This window comes from Poecilia mexicana, unplaced genomic scaffold (genome assembly GCF_051168715.1).
Source record: "Poecilia mexicana isolate PSO_F unplaced genomic scaffold, ASM5116871v1 scaffold_10, whole genome shotgun sequence".
NCBI lineage: Eukaryota > Metazoa > Chordata > Actinopteri > Cyprinodontiformes > Poeciliidae > Poecilia > Poecilia mexicana.
In genome coordinates, this window is record NW_028263379.1 from 20,111,529 (window position 1) to 20,131,906 (window position 20,378).

The window sequence follows — 20,378 nt, forward strand, 5'->3', positions numbered from 1 at the left end:
ACACACACGCCCGCCTTGACTCCCCCCGCACGGCATTACTACCAAGACTACCATACAGTAAAAGACACAACATGGAATATCATCAAGATCCACACCATTAACAGGAGCGTGTGTGTATGTGTGTGTTTATGTTGGGTGTGAATGGATTTTCACACGCTAAGTCATGCAAGCCGGAAAATACTGATCATAAACGTCTAACCGGCATAAAACACCAACAACCCCACAAAGAGCACACAATCACACGTTGAAAACACACACTTATGCCCAGTTCAATAGAAAAGGCAAGCAAATAACTTAATTGTGAAGCGAGGACGTGTAGGCAGGTACATAATATACACATACAGAAAAAAAAAAGCTCATGAGAAGCAGTTACTGTGCACACTGTGCAACCACACGCTAAACAAGTGTCTTGTGCTGTCACTCTGGCATTTACCACAGCACCACTGTCATTTTATAAGCCAGTCTCACTACTTTGGACATGGGGAGCTTTGTAATTTTTAGCTGATTGGTGAAAATACAGCTTGTATAATGTGACAGTTATTGGTTGAAAAACAGGGCTGCAGTTCTGTTTCTCATTCATTGCTTAGCTGAGACGGTGAACGACTTCATCGTCTCTTCTTGAACACAGAAACTTTTTTTTTTGTACACATTGAGAATCAGATAGGAAAAACATGTAAAACTAATACGGTTAGAGAACTGCCAGAGGAAGAACTCATCTGTAAAACATAGAGAAACCACAGGACAGATTTATCCAATTCAAATAGTCCTCGCAAATGGAGATTTGCACTTCAAATAGTTCTTTTGAGAAAACTGGATTATCTCTGAATAGACAATGCCATGCACATGGAAGCACTATTTTGTAAGTACACAAATGTTTTATTATTGATACTTTCTTAACCTTGAATTTTGACAGAAATATTGTTTCAAGAACCCCTAGAAAAAAAAATTTCTGAAATGGGTTCAAATCAGAAAATATATTGAAATGGCATAATTGGGTTTTCATATATAACTAATAGACACTTTTATGTCCCTGATTATCTCATAGCTGCTCCTCTTGCATAACACTCAACATAATCCTTATCTTTATGTGGTTACAGGTCTTTATGTGAATAAAGATGGGGTTTAGGTTGCATTATGTAGTAGTTTTGCATTACAAATGCAAAACTGATAAGGTTCAGTTTAATAGCTAGAATTTATAGGAATGTTTGTCATTTTCAGTGCTTTCAGTGCTTTCGTGTGGATACTTCTAGTGAAGACGCCTTATTTACAAGGTACTTTTTAGCAATGAGAAATTGATTGTTTTGGAAAATCTTCAGACTAGAAAAGACGAGAGTTTCTTCACCTACTCAAAGCAATATACATGACGAAGACACTGCCCACACATATCAAGTCTGAAGCGTACATAATCATAGAAAATGTTGGGAGTACAGACACTGGTTTTTCTGTACAGCTGATTACCTGATCAGACAGACGACTCTTCAGTCTCGCAAACCGGTGTCTGTTGTACAGTTAGGCATTGAAGTGTATTCTGGAGTTCCTGACGTGGTGAATCAGGCTTCCTTGAGAATTCAAAGAACATGATCTTGGACAGTGATGGCAGTGGTGGGAGTTCGCTCTGTAGTGGGTGCCAGTTCGGATCCCCGCCTCGTCTGTCTTAGTTGTTGCATCCTTGGCCAAGACACTTCACCCGCCTGGCCTGGACTTGATAAAGCGCTATTCTAGTCCTGCCTGCTTTCCCCTTTCAAAAGAGAATTTGTCGAATGAAATGCATGCAGTCCATGGTGATAAGTAATCTCAGGTGTCAGAACAACAGGTCTGTAGTCAGGACACATAGTAAAAGGTAGGTTAGATTTCATACCACTGGAACCTTCTCCAGTGGATCAGAACAGGGAGACAGAAGGAAGAAGGTGGAGGTAATGGTTGTGTCCAACAGTGGATCATCACCAAGATATATAACTAAGATCCAAATAAGAAACCTGAAATGTGACAGGGATTGTTTTAGACTAAGGGAGTGTGGAAGGCTTGTGTGGCTGGGCTGAGGAACGGAGGATGCAGATCTTGCACCTAAAATGAACCCACTGAAGAATGTGTTCAGTACATTGGCTCTGTCTGGACATCCATCTATCTGAATGTCCATTCACTTGAACCCTGAGAAATATTTTACCCTTGACCACAAAAGTCTAAAATTGTTTTGCTGAAGCTCTCTTTGGAGTTTTCTTATCTTGAGTTGAAGTTATTTTTTGCACACTCCTCATTAATTCCCTGTCTTCCTCCTCGATTGCTTGTTTTACTTGTCCGCTAATTCTTTCATTTTACTAATGATCCAAAGTTTGTATTGGGTGAAGTAAGTGTTCTGGTGAGGATTGGGCTGTCCACACAAAAGTTTAAATAGCTTGTCACATACTCGGCTGTTGGCCTGATCTTATCTTCACGTGCTTTGCAAGTACTCTCCAGTCTGTTGCCACAAACCATCCTTGGAAAGCTTAGATTCTTTAAGCATCGCTGCTCGGCTTCCTGTGTCTTCGTTCTCACAGTTCTTTTGGTCACAGTTAGTCGCAGATGAAAGGTTTACACACAGAACAGCGAGACAGGCTCACGAGCTTCCCTGCCAAGAATAGGTTGGCCATAAGGCCTGCATTGATCCCTAACATTTGTATAAAACAAATACAATGTTTAATTTTCTCTGATGGAGCAGTTGACAAACTGCTAAAACGCCAAAAGTGGAAAAAAATATGGTTGTAGTTAAAAACTTTGGATATCACCACAAATGCTTTGGGGGTATTGTGTCTGTTGCTTAGCAACAGGTAAGTCAATTATATCACATGCAGAGTGGGTACCAGCAAGCAATGGAGTTATTTATTAGGTTACATGGACGAAACCAAAAAAAGTTAACTGTTCAACATCTGGGCTGCAAAGACAATATTTCCCAATAGCATGTTCTGATTACACAATCTGTGGTTGACAAGAATGCAATTCATCACTTTCACTTTTACTACTCTTCTTGAAATCTTTGTCTGCGCTTACTGACCGAATGTTGGGCAAAAAAAAAAAATGTTTGAGTTGAATATATCATTTTACAGACCCATACTTGTAAAATATGCAACAATACATTCCTAATCCTGTGGCTGGATCTCGTCAGAGCCCCAAGCTCATCAGTATTTTTTTATTTCCCATTGTCACTTTTATATCCAATAGCAGCCAGCTTTATCGTTTAAAATAGTTTCCTCATAATAAGTCATTTGTCACCAACCAAACTAAATATAGAAATTGATCCAGAAAGAATAATTTAAATAAGTGGTTCTCTGGAAGCTGTCGAGATGTGATTCATTCAATGTTTTGACTACTTAGGCAATGTGGAGCTATGACTCCGGTGACTTGATTTAAGAGATATACTTTTACAAATCAATTCATCACAAATCATTTGAACAACCCTCAACCTTTCAGTTAAAATCAAGGAGAACAATTATGAATGGGGCGGGTCAATTACAAAGTAAGCATTTTACAGGGTCTTTTTGATAGTTTGAACAAAAGAAAAGAATAGAATAGATCTGAATGCAGAGCTTACAGCAGACCAGGAGACTGAGCCAACAGCAGGGACCCATGGGATCTAAGCAGTGATGAGGGATGGCAACCAGAAACCCAGAGAGTCATATGGGTGTGCACAGCAACCCTCAGATACACAGCCACACAAATACACAAACTGGAAGAGTTGAAGCACACAAACCAAGGCCTCACAAGTACCTGCGCTCGTCTGAAATCAGAGCGGACACCTGAAAAATGTCTTCGTTTCACTACGTATTGAGTGTATGCTCCTGCTAGTAATCATTAAGCTTTTCTTATCTGTACGTCTCCTCTAATCTTTCTCTTTGGATTACGTTCTACATCTGTGCCCCTCTTCTTCGCCCCTCACGTTTTATGTCTCAATCACAAGAGACATTGCCACAACCTGCTGCTATCCAGAGGTCCACCGCTCGGACCAATTTACTGGTCTCACGCCGGAATCCTGTCATGTGCCATAATTTAGCTCTCTCCAGAATGAGTTGCTTCCCATCTCACTGTCACATCCAATTTTTCACCATAATTCAACTCGTTCAGGTCATTTGTCAGGAAAAAAAAACATTTCTGGCTAAGTGCGCAGAGGTGTCATCAGAATCTTCTTTTAGTCTTCATTGTTTCATGACCCCAAGCACATCAAATTTAACTCTAAATGACAGAAAGGGAAAGGCAGGTGGGATTACACAGGTTGAATTGAGAGTGAGCAGGAGAAGCCAAAAAAGTTAGTATTGGTGAGGGGGGGGGAGATTGAAAAAGAACAGAGGAAGAGTGAGCAAAATAAAAAATGAAACAAAAGGCAAAGTGGGAGAGAAAGGAAGAGGCCAAAATCATCTGTACAGCTTTTTTTTTTTCCTGTTGCTCCAATAGGACAAAAGGTTACAGCATGACGGGGTAGGTGTCAGGTGATGTGTGACAAGTCCAAATTAAAAATGACATAATGGTGGGGGCCCGGATGGGGTCCAAACTGGGGCTTGACTTAGAGCGAGGGTGGGGGGCAGGCCATGGCAACGAAGTCGAGATGGGCCACGCTAGGCTGGGCTGGGCTGCGACTGGGCAGCAGGGGGCTACCCTGCAGGCTTCTCCATATGGAACGTGTTAGCCTAGCAATTGCTAATGAAATGCAGGCTGACGTCAGGCAGGCACCCACCCATTGTTTTGCTGCTTAATTTGTTGTAATATTTGTCTTATAAATAAGGACTTTGCCAGAACAGACAAAATAAGGAGTTGTGAATGTATAGGGGCGGGCATTAGCAGAAGAAACCTTAAGTTAAGGCCATTGCAATCACTGTGTAAGTCGAGCAAAGCTAAGGGTTTGAGCAATGATTGCCAACACGAGAAAAGCAAGAGGCCTAATAACTAAGTTCTTGTAAGTAGCATTTACGATATACCTTTCTGTTGAATGTTTTTAGGATGAAGAAACAATTCTGTAATACTGCAACTCCATTAAAAAAAATAACGCCCGCAGTTGCTTGCTTGTTCATTGTGTTGTTATTTATGCCTCTCCAATAGCTGTTGTTTATTTGCAGTACCTCTTGTTAATTATTTCTTTCCCCAACAGAGGAATCTACCAAAAATAGCTAAATAGCTGCACTTTTAAGAATGCTTTGGCTATTCCAAAGAGCTTTTCAGTAATTGATCACCACCTGGAAGTCTGGCAGAAGTTATTTAGCTCAAAAGGAAGGGAAATGAAGTGAAACAAGGTAGGTGTAAAAGTGAAATAACAAGAGGAAAAACAAAATAAATGAACAAATCTGGACTGAAGAACTGGGGGGAAAAAGATGAATAAAGAAAGGAGAAGAGCTATGGAAAAGTCCAAGCAGTGCTCCTCTCGTTCATTCTCCTTTTTCTCTCTTTTTCACTGACATGTCAATTCTGTGGTGCTTTATTGGCATGAGTAATGATGGGAGGTGTTGCCAGGGTAATTACATAGCACATTAAAGGGTTTCATAAACATTACAGTTCCTCCTCTGCTCGGTGGCAAGGCTAAAGGGGCAGGAAGAGGGGGGGAAAAAAGTGAATGGGAGAACCGGACACAGCGAGAGGGCGCAGAAGCAACACCAAGTGGAGCAAAAAGAAAGATGGAAGAGGAGAGGGCAGTCGGTAGGGAGGAGGAGGAGGAGGTGAAAAGGCAGGAGTGTGGAAGAGATGAACAGAGAGGATGACAGTAGTGAAAGCTACCATTTGCATGGATTCCATTGCGGAGCACTCGAACATGAATCAAGAAGAGAAAAAAAAACAACAAAAAAAAACATGCCAGACCAGCGTCCAACACAAACCACATCTGCGATTCACATCACAGTGCATTGAAAGTGACAGGATAACACTCTCACATACACACAAAACACAAAGCCTAACTGGGTAGACACCCCTGTTGACAAAAAACCTCTGCATACACCCAGGCAGCAACCATTGACGCCGGAGCCACAAATCCCACACTCAGCTGTACACAGTCTGTCACTGAGGGTCACGACACGCACTCCCAACCAAACACACACAACCACAAGGACCATAATTAAACAAACATCTATCCACTTGCCGAACATTGCATATTTATGTGCAACCTCATTGGTCAAAAGCAATTAACTTATACACACTCTCGGGGCTCCGCAAATGGTTCCCACCAATCAGTGTCAAGCAGCATGCAGCGTCACGCCTGCTTTTAATCTACATCATGCAGGTTTAACTGTGTTTACGCCGCAGTGTTGTTGCATCTGTCTTCAGTTTTGTACAGCTAAATGTCAAATGTATTACTCAGACTGTCCCTGTTGTTTATGAAATTCATGTCTGTGTCTGCTTTAACTCTGCAGAGATGTTCTTGAATAGTTGGCTCTGGTCGCATGGTCCTGTCATGAGTTCTTGAAGAGAATAATTTATGAACCAGGTGCACAAAGATGGTGCCTTCCAAGGTTGATGTCTTTATGATTTTAGCATACCGCTTTATCGATGCAAAATGTCCAAGCTTCCAACAAACAGGTCCTGCCAGATGGCCCAGAGGCAAGGATGAGACAGTGTTGCCGCTGGATTTTATGTATTATTGGATGTTTTCTGCACATTGGTTTATATGAAAGGAGCAGATGTTTGGTATTATTGAGCATTTTATTAGACCTCACCCACAATAGTGACAATAAGCAGCTTAAATCACAAAATAGCTTTGAGACGTTTGCTGCTAAAAAGGCAGGTGTAGATTGAGGGGATCGACTGTGTAGGCATTATCTCCTCCAAATGACCAAAGTTTGGCACAAGTGAGATTGCCTGAATAATTACCCTGACTTGCTTCCAAAGCTGCATCAAATCCTCTAACCTAAAAGTGTCAAAGTAAAGTTATTCCAGTGCTTTAGTTGGGCTATGTATAGAGACAACAGCTGCAACGGATTCCAGGATGAAGCCGAGCAAACGTTCATATTCGCTGGATTAATCTTGCAAAGGGAGAGAGAAGGGAGCAGGCTGCGCACCACCAACATCGCCGCTAATAAAAACAATATTTTGCTTTTCTATTCATCTCAGCCGAGGCTCACTGTTGCTCTCTGCTAATTAATTCCTGGTCTCACTTGACTGCAGCTGTCGATTCTCTCATCTTGCAGACGCGAACAAGTGGCAAACAGGTTCTTATTTCAAAGCCAAGCACACTGTACACATTCCTTAACTTTGCATGGGCCCCTCTGTCATCAAAGGGACTTTATTAAGTGTCTCATACATTTACACATTGGGGAACAGTTTAAACTTGGCCCATGATTAACGGAGCAGGGATATCTATTCCAGATACCATTGTTAGGCTGACATCTCAACATCTGATGAGAAGTTTAGGGCCCATGTCTGCAGGTATTAATCAAAGCCACAAGATTCACTCACCCTCCACAGATCTTGCATATGCACAGGCCAACCCGCCCATCCAAGCATGCACGGCTCACGCCTCGTACAGAAACCTAATTGGACACAATCAACTGCACTTGACACATCTGAAAGCTCCAAATCTGAACAGTGTGTTACCGGCATGATGGATTGCATTCAGACTGTTTAAAGTTTTCAGCATTTCAAACAGAGTTAACAGCAGGGGTGTAATTGTTGTCTGTTGGCCAGGTTGTGTGCGAGAAAAAAAAAAATCCAAGCCAAGCTGTTTCTACACTTGACATCTTACGCACACCTCCACACTTGCGTGCACAACTGCATTAATGAATCAACAACTGGCCCCGCAGTTCAGAACACTCCGGGCTCTGCATTAGGTTGTACTCCAGTCACCCAGAACACAGAGTCACGCATGGTGACCTTTGGGTCAGGCCATAATGCCCTCGTTTAATGAGAGTGCTGTTTGGGGATTTGTTGAGCTCTAATAGAGAAAGAGTGTGCACACGCAGTGCACCCTGGGTCTTTGTCTGGGTGCTGACGATATTGACAAGAACTGATCGATGTTAATTGCTAAACAGAATGGTAATATTGACCCAGCTCCCAGGATGAAGAAGGCTGCAGGCTGAGTCAAACAGAAGTACGAAGAAAGAGAAAAAGAGGACGCCAGCTTAGACCTATGAGAGATGCTAACTGCTACAGACACACACGGGTCTCTTTCACTTTAATGAGTCTAGCAAGAAACACAAAGGCACAATGTCCATCACTGCCAAGACTGATCGACACACTAGGGGCATATGCTAAATAATCTACAGTGTCCTGTCACTTTATGTGAGTTCACAAGGTAAGATAATTTATGAATCAATTGTGTGGCAAAGTTAGGGTACCTGAAAGAAAGGCTGTGTTGGGAGAAATGGAAAAGGGGGAGATCAGTGAATGCAAGGAGGTTTGTGCATGGCATGTGTGGGTGTGTGCCTTATTGTTGAGGATCAATAGGGAAGAGCTGCAGAGCAAAAGACATGAGCAATCGATATGCTCAATTCGAACTGGGATGTGTGTGTGTGTGGGAGGGGGCAGATCTGGAAAGAAAGATAGATTAACAAGACAAAAGAACAGACAGAAAATAAATGAACAAAAGGGAGATGTGTTGGCAAAAACACAGAGAATGAGAGGCATTGATAGTTTCATATAGGTTAGATGCAAATCTGCATTTAAAAAGGAAAGCATCTAGAACTACCTTCATGTAATTAGGTGATGTTCCACTCACCCACTCTGTATTTTGTACCTTTCTAGTCTGTTATGTGGCTTCTGCTGTAGTGTACACCAGCAGTAGGTCACATGGAGGTATGTTGATTCAGGGGTTAAACTCTGTCAGATTTCATAAAAGTAAATTGGGACTAGAACAACACTGATTGGCTGCTTTATTGGGCACTTCTGTTGCTCGTTAACATAACTAGCAAATCAGCCAATCACATGGCAGCAACTTAATGCGCTTAATTATCTACAAGTGGTGAAGATAATTTTCTGAAGTTCAAACTGATTTGACATGGCCATTCGTGCCAGAAGTCGGTTTACAGGAAGTTTCACCCAATCGTTTCTTGGGCTCACATAGAATAAGCTGAAGGATAGAAAATATTCATTAAGCAGCAGCTGTGGGTACAACAGCGTCTGGTCTGATGATTTCAACTTGCATTCAGATGGCAAGTTGAGAAGCTGATGTAAACACGATAAATAGCATGTATCCTTCCTTTTGTTAACTTTTCAGGCTGCGGGTGGTGTAATTGTGTGTAATGGCAGTTTTCTTGGGATGACCTTAGCACCAACTTAAAACCACGCAGTGCTGCTGCTGCTGACCCTGTCAACTGCTTTTGACTCTACATGTAGCGAGTTTCAACAGCATAATGTACCATGCCACAAAGAGCAAACCCTTTCAGACTGGCGTATGAACATTGGGAGTTCTCAGTACTCCAGTGGCCTCCACAATCACCAAAAATCAATCCAAAAGGCCACCTTTGGGATGTGGTGGAACAGAAGATCTGCATTATGCATGGACAGCCTGTAAAATCAGCATCAAATCTCATTCTGCGGTGAGGCGGGGGGATGGGGAGTTGTCCAGTCCAATACTAGCAAGATGTACATTCTAAGATGTCGAGTGATGCATAGAAAGTAGAACATGGGGTGCACTGCAAAATATTCGGGGTAGGGGGGAGTATTGTGTATTTTCCAGGCACATAGAGCGATATATTATAGCACAGTAAAGTAACTATGCTACCTTCAGTTGTCATAAAAAAAAAATGTTGTTGATAAAATCATGACTTAAAAGGAATGCTGTTCCGTTATGATGATTACTGATGTGCAATTCCACCAGGTGTTTGGCAGTTGCTGCTGCCACTAGTCTAATGGAGCTGAGTGGGAAAGGTGGAGACTGGGAGACTGCTGCTCCAGGGAGAAACTTTGTGGAAAAAGGCAGCGCTTTGTGAGAGCAAGCATTTAGGCACCCCTTGCCCCCGAATGGCTGACATGGGGCAGTCAAGATTTCTTCAACTATGCAAGAAAGAGTCAATATAACATACAAAGTGGCAATGTGTGGGTATTAATAGGTGAAGATGTGCGTCTGTAAATGTTCATCATCACTAAACAGTTTGTTAGAAATGATAAACAATCCACACATTTCTAGCAGTTCTGCAACTAAAGAGTCTCCAGTGAATATTGGTCAACCCAATGTCGTAAGTCAGTGTGATGAACCTTTCTGTCTTTAGAATACCAGACAGGCCCATACCTCATCACCGGAACGCGGTTCAAAACCCTCTCCACAACATTTACACTCATGTCCCTTTGCAGCATTGTGGTGAGCAGACAGAGAGAAAACAGCACTCGGACACAGGTGCAACGATGAAGGGAGCCAGTAGTATGAAAGAAGGCCAATGCCTTGTCTATGGTGCATGACTGGAGAGGCTTTCAACCACAGCACCCCTACCCAGAGCCCTGCTCAACTTTGTTCAGTTGCCGAAGTCTCTCTCTGTGTGTGTGTGTGTGTGTGTGTGTGTGTGTGTGTGTGTGTGTGTGTGTGTGTGTTATGGTTGTACGATCTGACTGAAAATACATTGTTGAAAAGCCTTCACTTAGTACTGATAATAGCTGTCGCTAATACGGGGGGCAACATCCTCCCACCTCTATCATCCACACTCAGGCTCTCACTCACAACGCAAATACATAGGGAAATAATAGAGAGCAAAAGTGTGTGTGTGCGTGCGTGCGTGTGTGTGTGTGCGCGTGTGTGAATGAAAGGTATGGCAGGAGTGCTGTGTTGGCTTGGCTGACCGTCTGCGGTTGTGTGGCGGTGAGAGGGAGTTTTGGGAGCTCAGAGCGGGCGTTGCTGCCGAAATCCCTGAGAAATGTTCGTTTTGGATCGGTGTCCGTGCTTACATACCGCCCTCCCGACTGTCTTTCATTCTCCTTTTCATTTTATCCTCTTAAGGTTTAACTTAAAAGTTATGAAACGGGGAGTCAAAATACATCACTTGAAGGGTGCGTGTGCGCGTGAGAGAACGAAAGAGAGGGAGAAAGAAAGAAAGAAAGGAAGGAGAGAAAGGGGGGCGCACTGCCTCTGCACTTTCCATTTTCAGTCCTGATTCCGGGGCCAAACTGAGGGTGCGAGGGCGAGGTTATCTTTAGAGGAGATAACCAAGAACTTCTTTACGTTTCACTGCAAATGTTCACCTGACTGAACATCTTTGTTTTTTTTTTTTTTGTTTTTTTTTGTTTTTCTTTCAGGAAACATTTCCATAGTTTCTCTGTGGCTGAATTACTTCAAAACCCATTAACGCCGAAACACAATTTGATTGTTTTTGTTGTTGTTGTTTTGTTTTTTCTCTGGGACGTGAATTACTCTCAGAGCCATGACATCATCCTCATTGTTTCCAGCGCATTTTTGCTTGTTTGAGAAATTACCTCGAGCACACAACCACAGAAGTAAAGCAAAACCTTAAAAGTTAGCTTTGCATCGAAATGGTGACTCCGTCTCTCCTTTATTAGCAGACGCGTTTCATGCTGAGGCCAACTCTTCTTAAAACTGATATTTTTGCATTGAAAGTTTGGTCAGCATCGCATAGCGACCAACTAATCCCGTTTTGATCCAATAAGTGTGCGCTTGTGTGCATGTGAGTGAGAGAGAAGGAGAGATAGAGAGGGAGGAGGAGGAGAGGCGGGAAGGAGGGAGGATTGATCAGCGTCTGTTAAAATCTTGTTCTGGTTTTTCTTGGAGTGAGGTCTGTGCCTGCCGACGCGCCTCTCCTGTGCAGCCCCCCTTCAAGAGGAGCTATTTAAAAAAAAAAAAAAAAAAAAAACAGAGAGAGAGAAAGGAAAGAAACCTTTTTTTATTTTTGAAAAGAAGAAGGATCTGCATAATACCAGTGAAGTGGATAAAAGCGCACGGCTGGATTCTTTTTGCGTTCTCTCGCGTTTTTCCCCTCTGGTGTCTGAATGAAACAGGGAGGCAGAGACATGGGAGAGCAGCGGAGTGTAAGGTTTTGCTCTGTTCTGGGGGTGTCGGTCTGTCAGCATGACTGAGTAAACACCTTCTGCCTTTAACTTTTATTCTTCACAAGCTGGTGAGTTTCACTCCACCGCTTCTTTTTTTTTTTTTTTTTTTTTTTTTTTTTTTGCAGCCCAGAGTTCCCTTTTCTCTTGGAACGCTGCAGAGACTTTGGTGTTTCATGACCCCCCGCCCCCCTCTCCCCAACACACTGTCAGTGAAACTGCCCTAAACTTTTCTGCGTTTTTTTTTTTTTTTTTTTAAATAAATAAGAAGATCGTATTGCATTTCCCCCCCCTTCAAACATTTTGAAGGTGATGTCATCGTGCTGTGTTTTGGCAGGTATTGTGTTGAGAGGGCGCAGAGGGGACTGCTGCAGCCAAGTGGTAACCAGCGGCTGAGTAGAGCCGGGGGGTGGGTGGGGGGGAAGAGTCCGGAAAAATCAGGTGCAAAGTGCGGCATGTCATTTCCTCGCCGTGTCGCGGGTGGCTGACTCTGCCACCCAGTCGCAGCTGCTCCCATCCTCTCCAGCCACCTCCTTCCTCCATCATCTTTCTTTCCCTTCTACTACCACCCCCCCCCCCCCCCCCTATTTCAGGACTGCCCATATTCTTCCGTCTGAGCTGGACCGCTCCGGGACCTTATCAACGTCTTCCTGGAACACCGTTAGCGGGTGTCACCTGAGCACCAGACCCCGCTGCGTGGAGGCGCAGAGATGACCGAGATCGCATTGAATTACCCTGCGCCCGCAGAGCCCCATCATCCAGGTCGCAGTTTGCTCCAGCCGCCAGCCCAGGAAACCCGCCTGCAAGAGCTCCAGAACCCGCACAGCTTGGATTAAACCTGCCTCTAACTCCCGTCTGTGGATCTCGGCGAGTTCGGCTTTTTTCCGCTTTTTTTTCTTCTTTCTTTCTTTCTTTCTTTCTTTCTTTCTTTCTTTCTTTCTTTCTGTAGCGACAAAAACTTTTACGCACTGGATTACGCGTCTGTTCCTGGGGTTCAGCTAGGTCGATCGGTGCAGGCAATTTGTAACACGTGAACGCGCTTTCACCTGTTCCGCTTTCTGTCGGAAACGCGCAGCCCATTTGCTGCCCCCGCCCATCTGTCCCACCACCGGTCAGGACGGCTGTTAAAGGTTGCCCGGCGGTCATCACTCACGCCGTCTCGTCTGTGCCATCCACACCGGGAGGACCGGAGCACGCCGCTGCCGCCGATGCCAACAGGAGTGACAACTGACACTTTGACTCTGGACATCATCCATCAGGTTCACGGCGTGAAGGGAGAATCTCCGGACTGTCGGACTGGCTCAGACCAAGCGAGGAGACCGTCTCTGGGCCAAGTTCCATAGTGGAGGGGGGAAGCAATGTGGTCCCTTCTTTCCACGTTGACCGTCTTGTAAGTCACTTTTCATCTAATTTCTTTGCTCGGATTCTATTGCTCTGGCTAAACGTCTTGGGGGGGTTAGGGCAACAGATGAAGATGATGAAGATGAGGGTTGTAACGTCTAAGGGTTGCATTACTCCACAGAAGACATAGGAGCGCAAGGGTCTGTTTTGATTGGCTGACAGTTCAGGGCCATTGGGTCAGAGTCAGGGCCTTGTTGCTCATAAAACCTGCCATAAACATCTTCATCACCATCTGCACTCACTTTGGGGACGGCCAGGCTCGAAATGGATCAATTTCCCTTTTTGTTCAACAAGTGTGTGTTTTTCCCCGGTTTTGGAATATTTCAAAACTTGCATCAAAAAAACACTGGCTTTATCTGTGGGACAGCTAAATTATAGAGCCAAGGAGCACATATATGGAAGGAGGATGCAGGACCAGGGAGGGTGTGTGGAGGGGTGCACGTTTGAGATGTTCCTCCTCAAAAGTCAGGGAGTTTATTTTTCTTCCTTTGTGTCGGCTGTTCGTCTCCCAGATGGCAGTCATCTTTAGATACTTCTCATTCCTTACACAACCTGGACAGGGTGTGTGCTGCCGTTTGTGTCTCCGTACCTTCCTCTCACCTAACTGGCTACATCTGTCTTCTTTTCTTGCCCATACCATTTCTGTTTTGTTTGTTTTTTTTTCCCCCACAGATACCTTCTAAGATTAAAAGAAGTATAAATTAATAACTGATGAATGACGGTGCCCCTGGCGGCATCCGAAGAGACACTTTCTGTGTTTAGTCTGCTGCTCTCCCAGTCATCTTTTTTATTAATTTCCATCTCACTTACCGGTGTTACCACAGCCACTTTTCATCCTCCAGATGCCGTTTATAATCCTCTTGATCACAGGTTTTCAGTTCAGGGCTTTTGGTCTAAACAACCTGTTAATTTCTGTGAGTTGTTCAGACTTCTGCTGCGTCATCAGCCTCGAATGCTGCTCGTATCCCCCACAGGTCTAAGCAAAACTCTAAAGCGGGGTCTGCTCGCAGCACATTTGAAACTTTTGAACTTTGCTGAAGCCCACTGCTCCAACTTTGGCGTACCACGTAAACCACTGCTACACACAGTCTGAAACCGCCACTCTGTGCCGAGTCCCACAGGTCAACCACTCTTCTCCACGCTAGTGCCCAGTCTACAGCGCTGAGGCCTACTCTCCTAACCGCAGCCTCCATATGGTTGATCTGCTGGGATGTAGGTTTATGATGTCAGATGGCTGCTTGTTTTGGCACTGGGCCCGGGCACATTGGGCTTTCCCTCTTTCTCCCCTACCTCTTTCTGTCCGTATTCCTCTTGAATTTTTTGACTCTGCACTCTCTTATTTTCTCGTTTTTCTCATCCCTCCCCCCACTGCCCGGCTGATCCCATCTCTCTCTTTCCTCTCCCCTTCTCCTTCTCTCTGTAGCTGGCATAATATGGAGTGTCTGTGGTTTTTGTGGGAGCGGGGGAATCCAGTGCAGAGGCACTTTTCCGACAGCGTCCTCGGCAGTGGTGCAGCCGTGGTGTTTTAACAGCTGAGAGTCCTCACAATGCACAGGCGCTCTGGTTTTTTCGGCTGCGCAGGCAAAAAAAGTGAGGGCCAATGCTCCGCTGCATTTCCCAGGATGTCTGCATCTATTAGGACAACCTGGAGCGAGCCAACAACACCGGCAATGGAGTCTTAGAAGACAGAAGAGAGAAAAATAGAGGGGGAAACAAGATGGCCATGGCGGTGTATTTGTACGAGGCAGGGCGCAGAGACATGTTACGCAACACTAAGCACATGTTGAGCACCTTCCACTTCCACCGTTTGCCCTTTTGTCTTCTCGTCTCGCTTTGCACTTTGCGGTCTCGCCTCTGTCGTTAATTTGCTTGGGTTTTCTCCCCTTTGCTTCGAGATGTGCAACTTCTGTGCTTTCTGACCCCATCTCCCCTGCCTCACGTTGGTACGTCTGCCTGTTCTTTTCAGATGTTATCTCCACTCTCCCATCTCTTCAGCTTCATCTCTCCTCTATTTACTCTCACATTATCTTCCACAGCCCTTCTCTCGGCCTGGGCCGCTGCGTACCTCTCGGCCTACCTTTCCTCTTCTCTTTGCTATCTGCCTCTCTCAGCATGTCTTTGCTTAGGCCCAGCTGTCAGCTGTCTGCCCCTCCTGTATACACATATTCACCTTGCACACATCTGCACATCTGTGTGCGTACCCATGACAGTGTGGAGGAGTCACCCTCGCTAACCCTAAACATAAAGAAAGATTGGAGGCAGGGGGGTGGGGGGGAGAAAGGTAGAGCGGAGAGAAATGACGGGGAGGGAGAGATAAACTCGGCAAGCAACAGGGAGGACTGTGAGCCAGAGAGAAAGAGAGAGAGAGAGAAGAAGCATGCAGAGAGATAGCAAAAGATGAGGTGGGGAAAGACAAAATTCATAGAATTGCTTTTCAGCCCACACACTTGGTTTTGAACTCCATCAAGTGTTCAGCCACTAATTCAGAGCTGCTCAAGGACTGCCAAGGAAGATTTTGCAACACAATCACTCCCTTACAAAAGCTGTAAATAACGTGCGATGCATTCAAGGTCAAGGTCTACATGTCAATTAGGGAAGAAAGTGAGAAGAATTTTAATAAGCGCAACCAGCTGTTTCTCCTGTAATGATTAAAAGCCTTTAGTTGGACAACTAATAGGCTTCATGTAGACAAAACAAAAAAAAAAATTTGTACCGTGCCACCATAAATCATTTTTCCCCATCTTAGCTCTTGTTCGCACATATTCCAAGCATCTCCAAATGTAACCACAATCCACCGCTCTCGAAAGCCACATCACAGCTGAATGAACACCTGTAGTCCAGCACAGCTGTCTACATACACAAGCGGCCAAATGAGCCAGCCCATTTCCTTAGATGTGCGAACCAGAAACGTGTTCTACTCGTCTCGGCATGTTTGCCATGTCGGTGTTGGGTCCAGTCGGGTCATTTGCAGGCCAGATTTTTGGATGGGCAAAAGTCACAGATGGGTCAGAAAGTGGGCTCGGACAGGAGGCTGCTGGTAGCGTTACCGTAAACACTGCTCTGGGTGTTGTCTGTCTTTCGATTCCTGGACATCTGCCGGTCCGTATGTCAAGTCGTCGTGCCAGTCTCACGCCCAGGAGTGTGAGTAATCACCCGAGAAGGAAATGAGATGTCGGACAGAGAGAACAGAGGAAGAAAGAAATGGAAATGATGGTGTAATGCCCTAATCTTCCAAAATTTTATATTTCTTAACTCACTGTTTCTGCTTTTTCCAGATGTATCCAGATGTTACTGGTGATGTGCAATCCATTGCAGGTGAGAGACGGCATGCATGACAAAGGAGCGATTGTGTAGCGTGAAAGACGTCTTGTGTATTGATTTTGTGCACGGTCCTTCAAGCATCTTCCCAATCCTCTGCCAAACTGCGGATGTGCTTGTGGGTGTTCCAGCAGGTGCTTGGCGTGGATGGAGTCAACTTCAGTGTGCATGTGGAGAACCAGACGCAGGTGCGAGACACCATGAGTCGGAGACACCACCGAGTCTACCAGCTCTACAGCCGTACGAGCGGCAAGCACGTCCAGGTGTTGGGACGCAGGATCAGTGCCAAGGGAGAAGATGGAGACAAATATGGTAAGACACAAACACAAACGTACAGTGAAAAGCAGAGTAGTAGCACTTAACTACTAAATGTGCTCATGTCCTGTTTGCACGTGTGGATGGCCTTGCAAAGTATTCACACCTTTTGAAGATTTTGCTGTGTTGAAACCTTTTTTTTTTTTTCTTTTACACATTTTTACTGACAGAACAACACCAAGTAGAAATCGGTTTTGATGTAAAAAAAAAACAAAAACAAAAAAAAACTAAACAAAACAAGTGGACATGCAGTTTCCTTTCCTCTTCCCTGAGGTCCGTAGTAGAACAATGAACAAACAGCATCATATAAAGACTAAGGAGCGCTGCAGACAGGCTACAGATCATTTTAAGGCAGAGTTACAAATATAAAACAATATCATCACATTTAAGCGTCTCACAGAACACTGCTGAGTCCATCATTCAAAACCAGAAGCTAAACACAAGACAACCTTGGAATAAAAAAAAAAAACTTGTTGGAGGCTGTAGGAGACTTGAGATAGATAGGGCTAGAGATTGAATCTCCCACGTTAGCCAGAGCTGGTTCAGATCAAATCGTCAGATTAGCCCGGTCATACTAAAGGCTTGGAAATTGCTGTTTGCAATTTGGCAAAGACATTCCCCAAAAGATTTAATATTAAATAAAAGGTGATTTTTTCTTACAAAGTACCGACTCAAGAAAGAGCCTGAATACACATCCATGCCGCACATTATGCAGATTTATATCGGCAAATTTTAATTTTCCTTATACTGTGCAAAGATGCACCACTTTGTATTAGTCTACCACATAAAATCTCATTAAAAAATACATTGAAGGTTTTGTTTGTAATGTGACAAAACATGGAAAAAGTTCAAGGGCTGTGCATACTTTAGTGAGTCACTGTAAGACGAACAAAGACTTGAAAGTTGACCAGATCCATGCATCATTGGTGATGCACATAAAAGCACACATACAGGCCTTCCGTGGCTTTGACAAAGGGGCAGCGAAGCTTGTCTCGGGAGCACAAAGACCACATTGACTGGCTGCAGACTCAGTGATTCACAAGAGAGAAGAGACACAGAGAGAAAAGGTGTCACGAAAGAAAAAAAAAAGTGTGAGATAAAGGAGGGAGCCTAGCATCGATGCTCAGATAGAGCATCGGACCGAGTGTTAGAAACTCATCTCTTTCATTGATCCAACCATTGATTTTTCATCCTTCCTGTTGTCTCCTCTGGATTTTAAACAGCAGGCTTCCTTTCCCTCCCTCCATCTATCGTCTGACACTTTCTCCGTCCATCCCCCAATATCCTTCATCCCTCTTGCTAGATGTGTAATGATGGCTAAGCCATTCTTAAACAGCACAGAATCAATTAAGCCTTCCCATAAAGCTTCGTAATTCTGTATGTTGGCACATCCTTTCTATTCATTTCAGGTCAAATGTCTGTCCGTTTAGCCCCGGGTACAACACATGCAGAGATGCACCTGTTTTTATATGAGCATTTAAAATATGACTTGACTAAAAAAAAAACAACCAACCAACAATTAGACCGGTGATTTCTGCGTCCGAACTACAGGCACAGAGAATAAATCTGGAAAAAAAAAAAAAAGTGTATGACAGTACAAAGATGAAGAGTAAGAGCAGAAGGGAGATGAGAAGACAGTTGGGGGAAGAGACATGAAGGGGGCAAGAGGGAGGGAGGCATTGATTTCTGCTGACCCCTTTGTTGACTAAGGTCATGTAGGAACCATTTTAGGATTTATTTTTAAACAGGCACAAACACTCTCTAAAGGTGTGTAGTTAGTGAAGCAGCAGCCTGCTGCCTGGAAGGTCGAACACACATTGTGCACCTCCACGCAAAAACACAAAAGGGCACAGGAGCACACGCACACGCCTTAAAACAACAGGATCACAGGCACTCAGACTGAGTGTTCTTCGGCTCCCCTCGGCTGCCTTTTTTTTTTTTTCTCCTCGGCTGTTATCTTTTTATTTTTCTCGAGGCCCATGTGCAGTCAGAGTTCTCACATCCATGTGTGTGATCAACCTGCTCTAATAGCCATCTGTTCTGCCAGAGATATTCACATCTGCCTGTGATTTATTACACAGGTAATAGGACCTATATGATTCTCCATACTGCGATCCAGACAAAATGCTTTGACTGGTTTAAATTTAATGTCAGCTGATTAAAACCCATCTTTTTTTCCAAGCTGTTGACACCATGTGAGATGTTGAACGAATTATTTATTTTTGTTATCTTTTATTGTTCTTAATTCTTTCACTCACGTGGCTGCTTTATGTATTTTCGATCATCGTTTGTATTTTATTCTGTTTTTGTTTGTCTGTGCAGCACTTTGGTTTTCAAAGTGCTTCATGAATGAAGTTGGATTGGATCATTCGAATGTCTTTCGCGTAAAGACAAAATTGATGATATTTCAGTGAGATTTTACGAGGTCGACCAGTGCAAAGCAGCATATATTTGTAAATGAAAGCATACAGGATTTTCAAAAGTTTTGCAAATCAATATTTATATATTTATTTATTACGTGCATAAGTATTCAACCCACCACTAAATAAAATCTGGTGTAAGTGTTTTGCTTCGGAAGTCACCTAATCCATTTACACCGTTCACCTGAATGCATATTAAAATCACAGTCCAGATAATGAGAGCATTAATCAGAAAAGCCCAAGAGGTCCATAGTGACTCTTGAGACTCTGCAGAGATCCACAGCTCAGGTGAGAAAATCTGTTGTTAGGACGACTATGGGTGCGACTCACCCATAGTCCTTATGGGTGAGTGGCAAGAAGAAAGCGATTGTTGAAAGGCCATTAGAAGTCCAAATGAGAGTTTTTCATCTTAAGAGGATACAGCAAACACACCGAAGGGGGTACTCTGGCTAGATGAACCCATAATACCGATTTGACCTTTGAGGAAAACCTCATCTGTGGCGGAAAATTAATGCGTGTCACCCTTAACACACCATTCCAGTCTGCGGTTGTAATGAGACAAATGTTCCAGTTACATGGAGCCACTCAAGACTTTGTTTTTGGGTGTGAACCTTTTTTACTTTGGATGTCAGTTAAGTTCAGATTTTTTGCTATTGTAATAGATCACAGGAAGCCCTGAACAAAAGGAGATCAAAAGTTTTGGGGTTTCTCATATCTGTCGGATTAATGAGTCAACAAACATTATATGTCTATAGCCTGTTAACAAAGAGGTTCATGCGGTGTTTTTCCACACACATTCATCTCTAATGTCTGTCTGTTTCTCTGTCTGTCCCTTAATAAGCCCAGCTTGTAGTGGAGGCAGACACCTTTGGTAGCCAGGTGAGAATCCGAGGCAAAGAAACCAACTTCTACCTGTGCATGAATCGGCGCGGGAAGCTGGTGGGAAAGGTGAGGCGTTTTCTTATTCGGACGTGTTCATAAAACAATGTC

At 43.9% G+C, this 20,378-nt stretch overlaps 1 protein-coding gene across 5 annotated transcripts in view; it reads left to right on the top strand.

Moving 5' to 3' along the window:
- Nucleotides 1-20,378, top strand: part of fgf18a (fibroblast growth factor 18a) — a 39,095-nt gene that overhangs the window by 17,011 nt on the left and 1,706 nt on the right. For 2 of the 5 annotated variants that reach the window (XM_015004180.2, XM_015004178.2), the window contains 3 exons: nucleotides 16,611-16,650; nucleotides 16,785-16,965; nucleotides 20,230-20,336. In XM_015004180.2, coding sequence (XP_014859666.1) covers nucleotides 16,621-16,650; nucleotides 16,785-16,965; nucleotides 20,230-20,336 — 318 coding nt within the window. In that variant the 5' untranslated portion in view covers nucleotides 16,611-16,620. Of the gene's footprint in view, nucleotides 1-10,573; nucleotides 13,325-16,610; nucleotides 16,651-16,784; nucleotides 16,966-20,229; nucleotides 20,337-20,378 lie in introns of those variants that run through there. The other 3 variants (XM_015004177.2, XM_015004176.2, XM_088009591.1) reach the window with 3 other exon arrangements.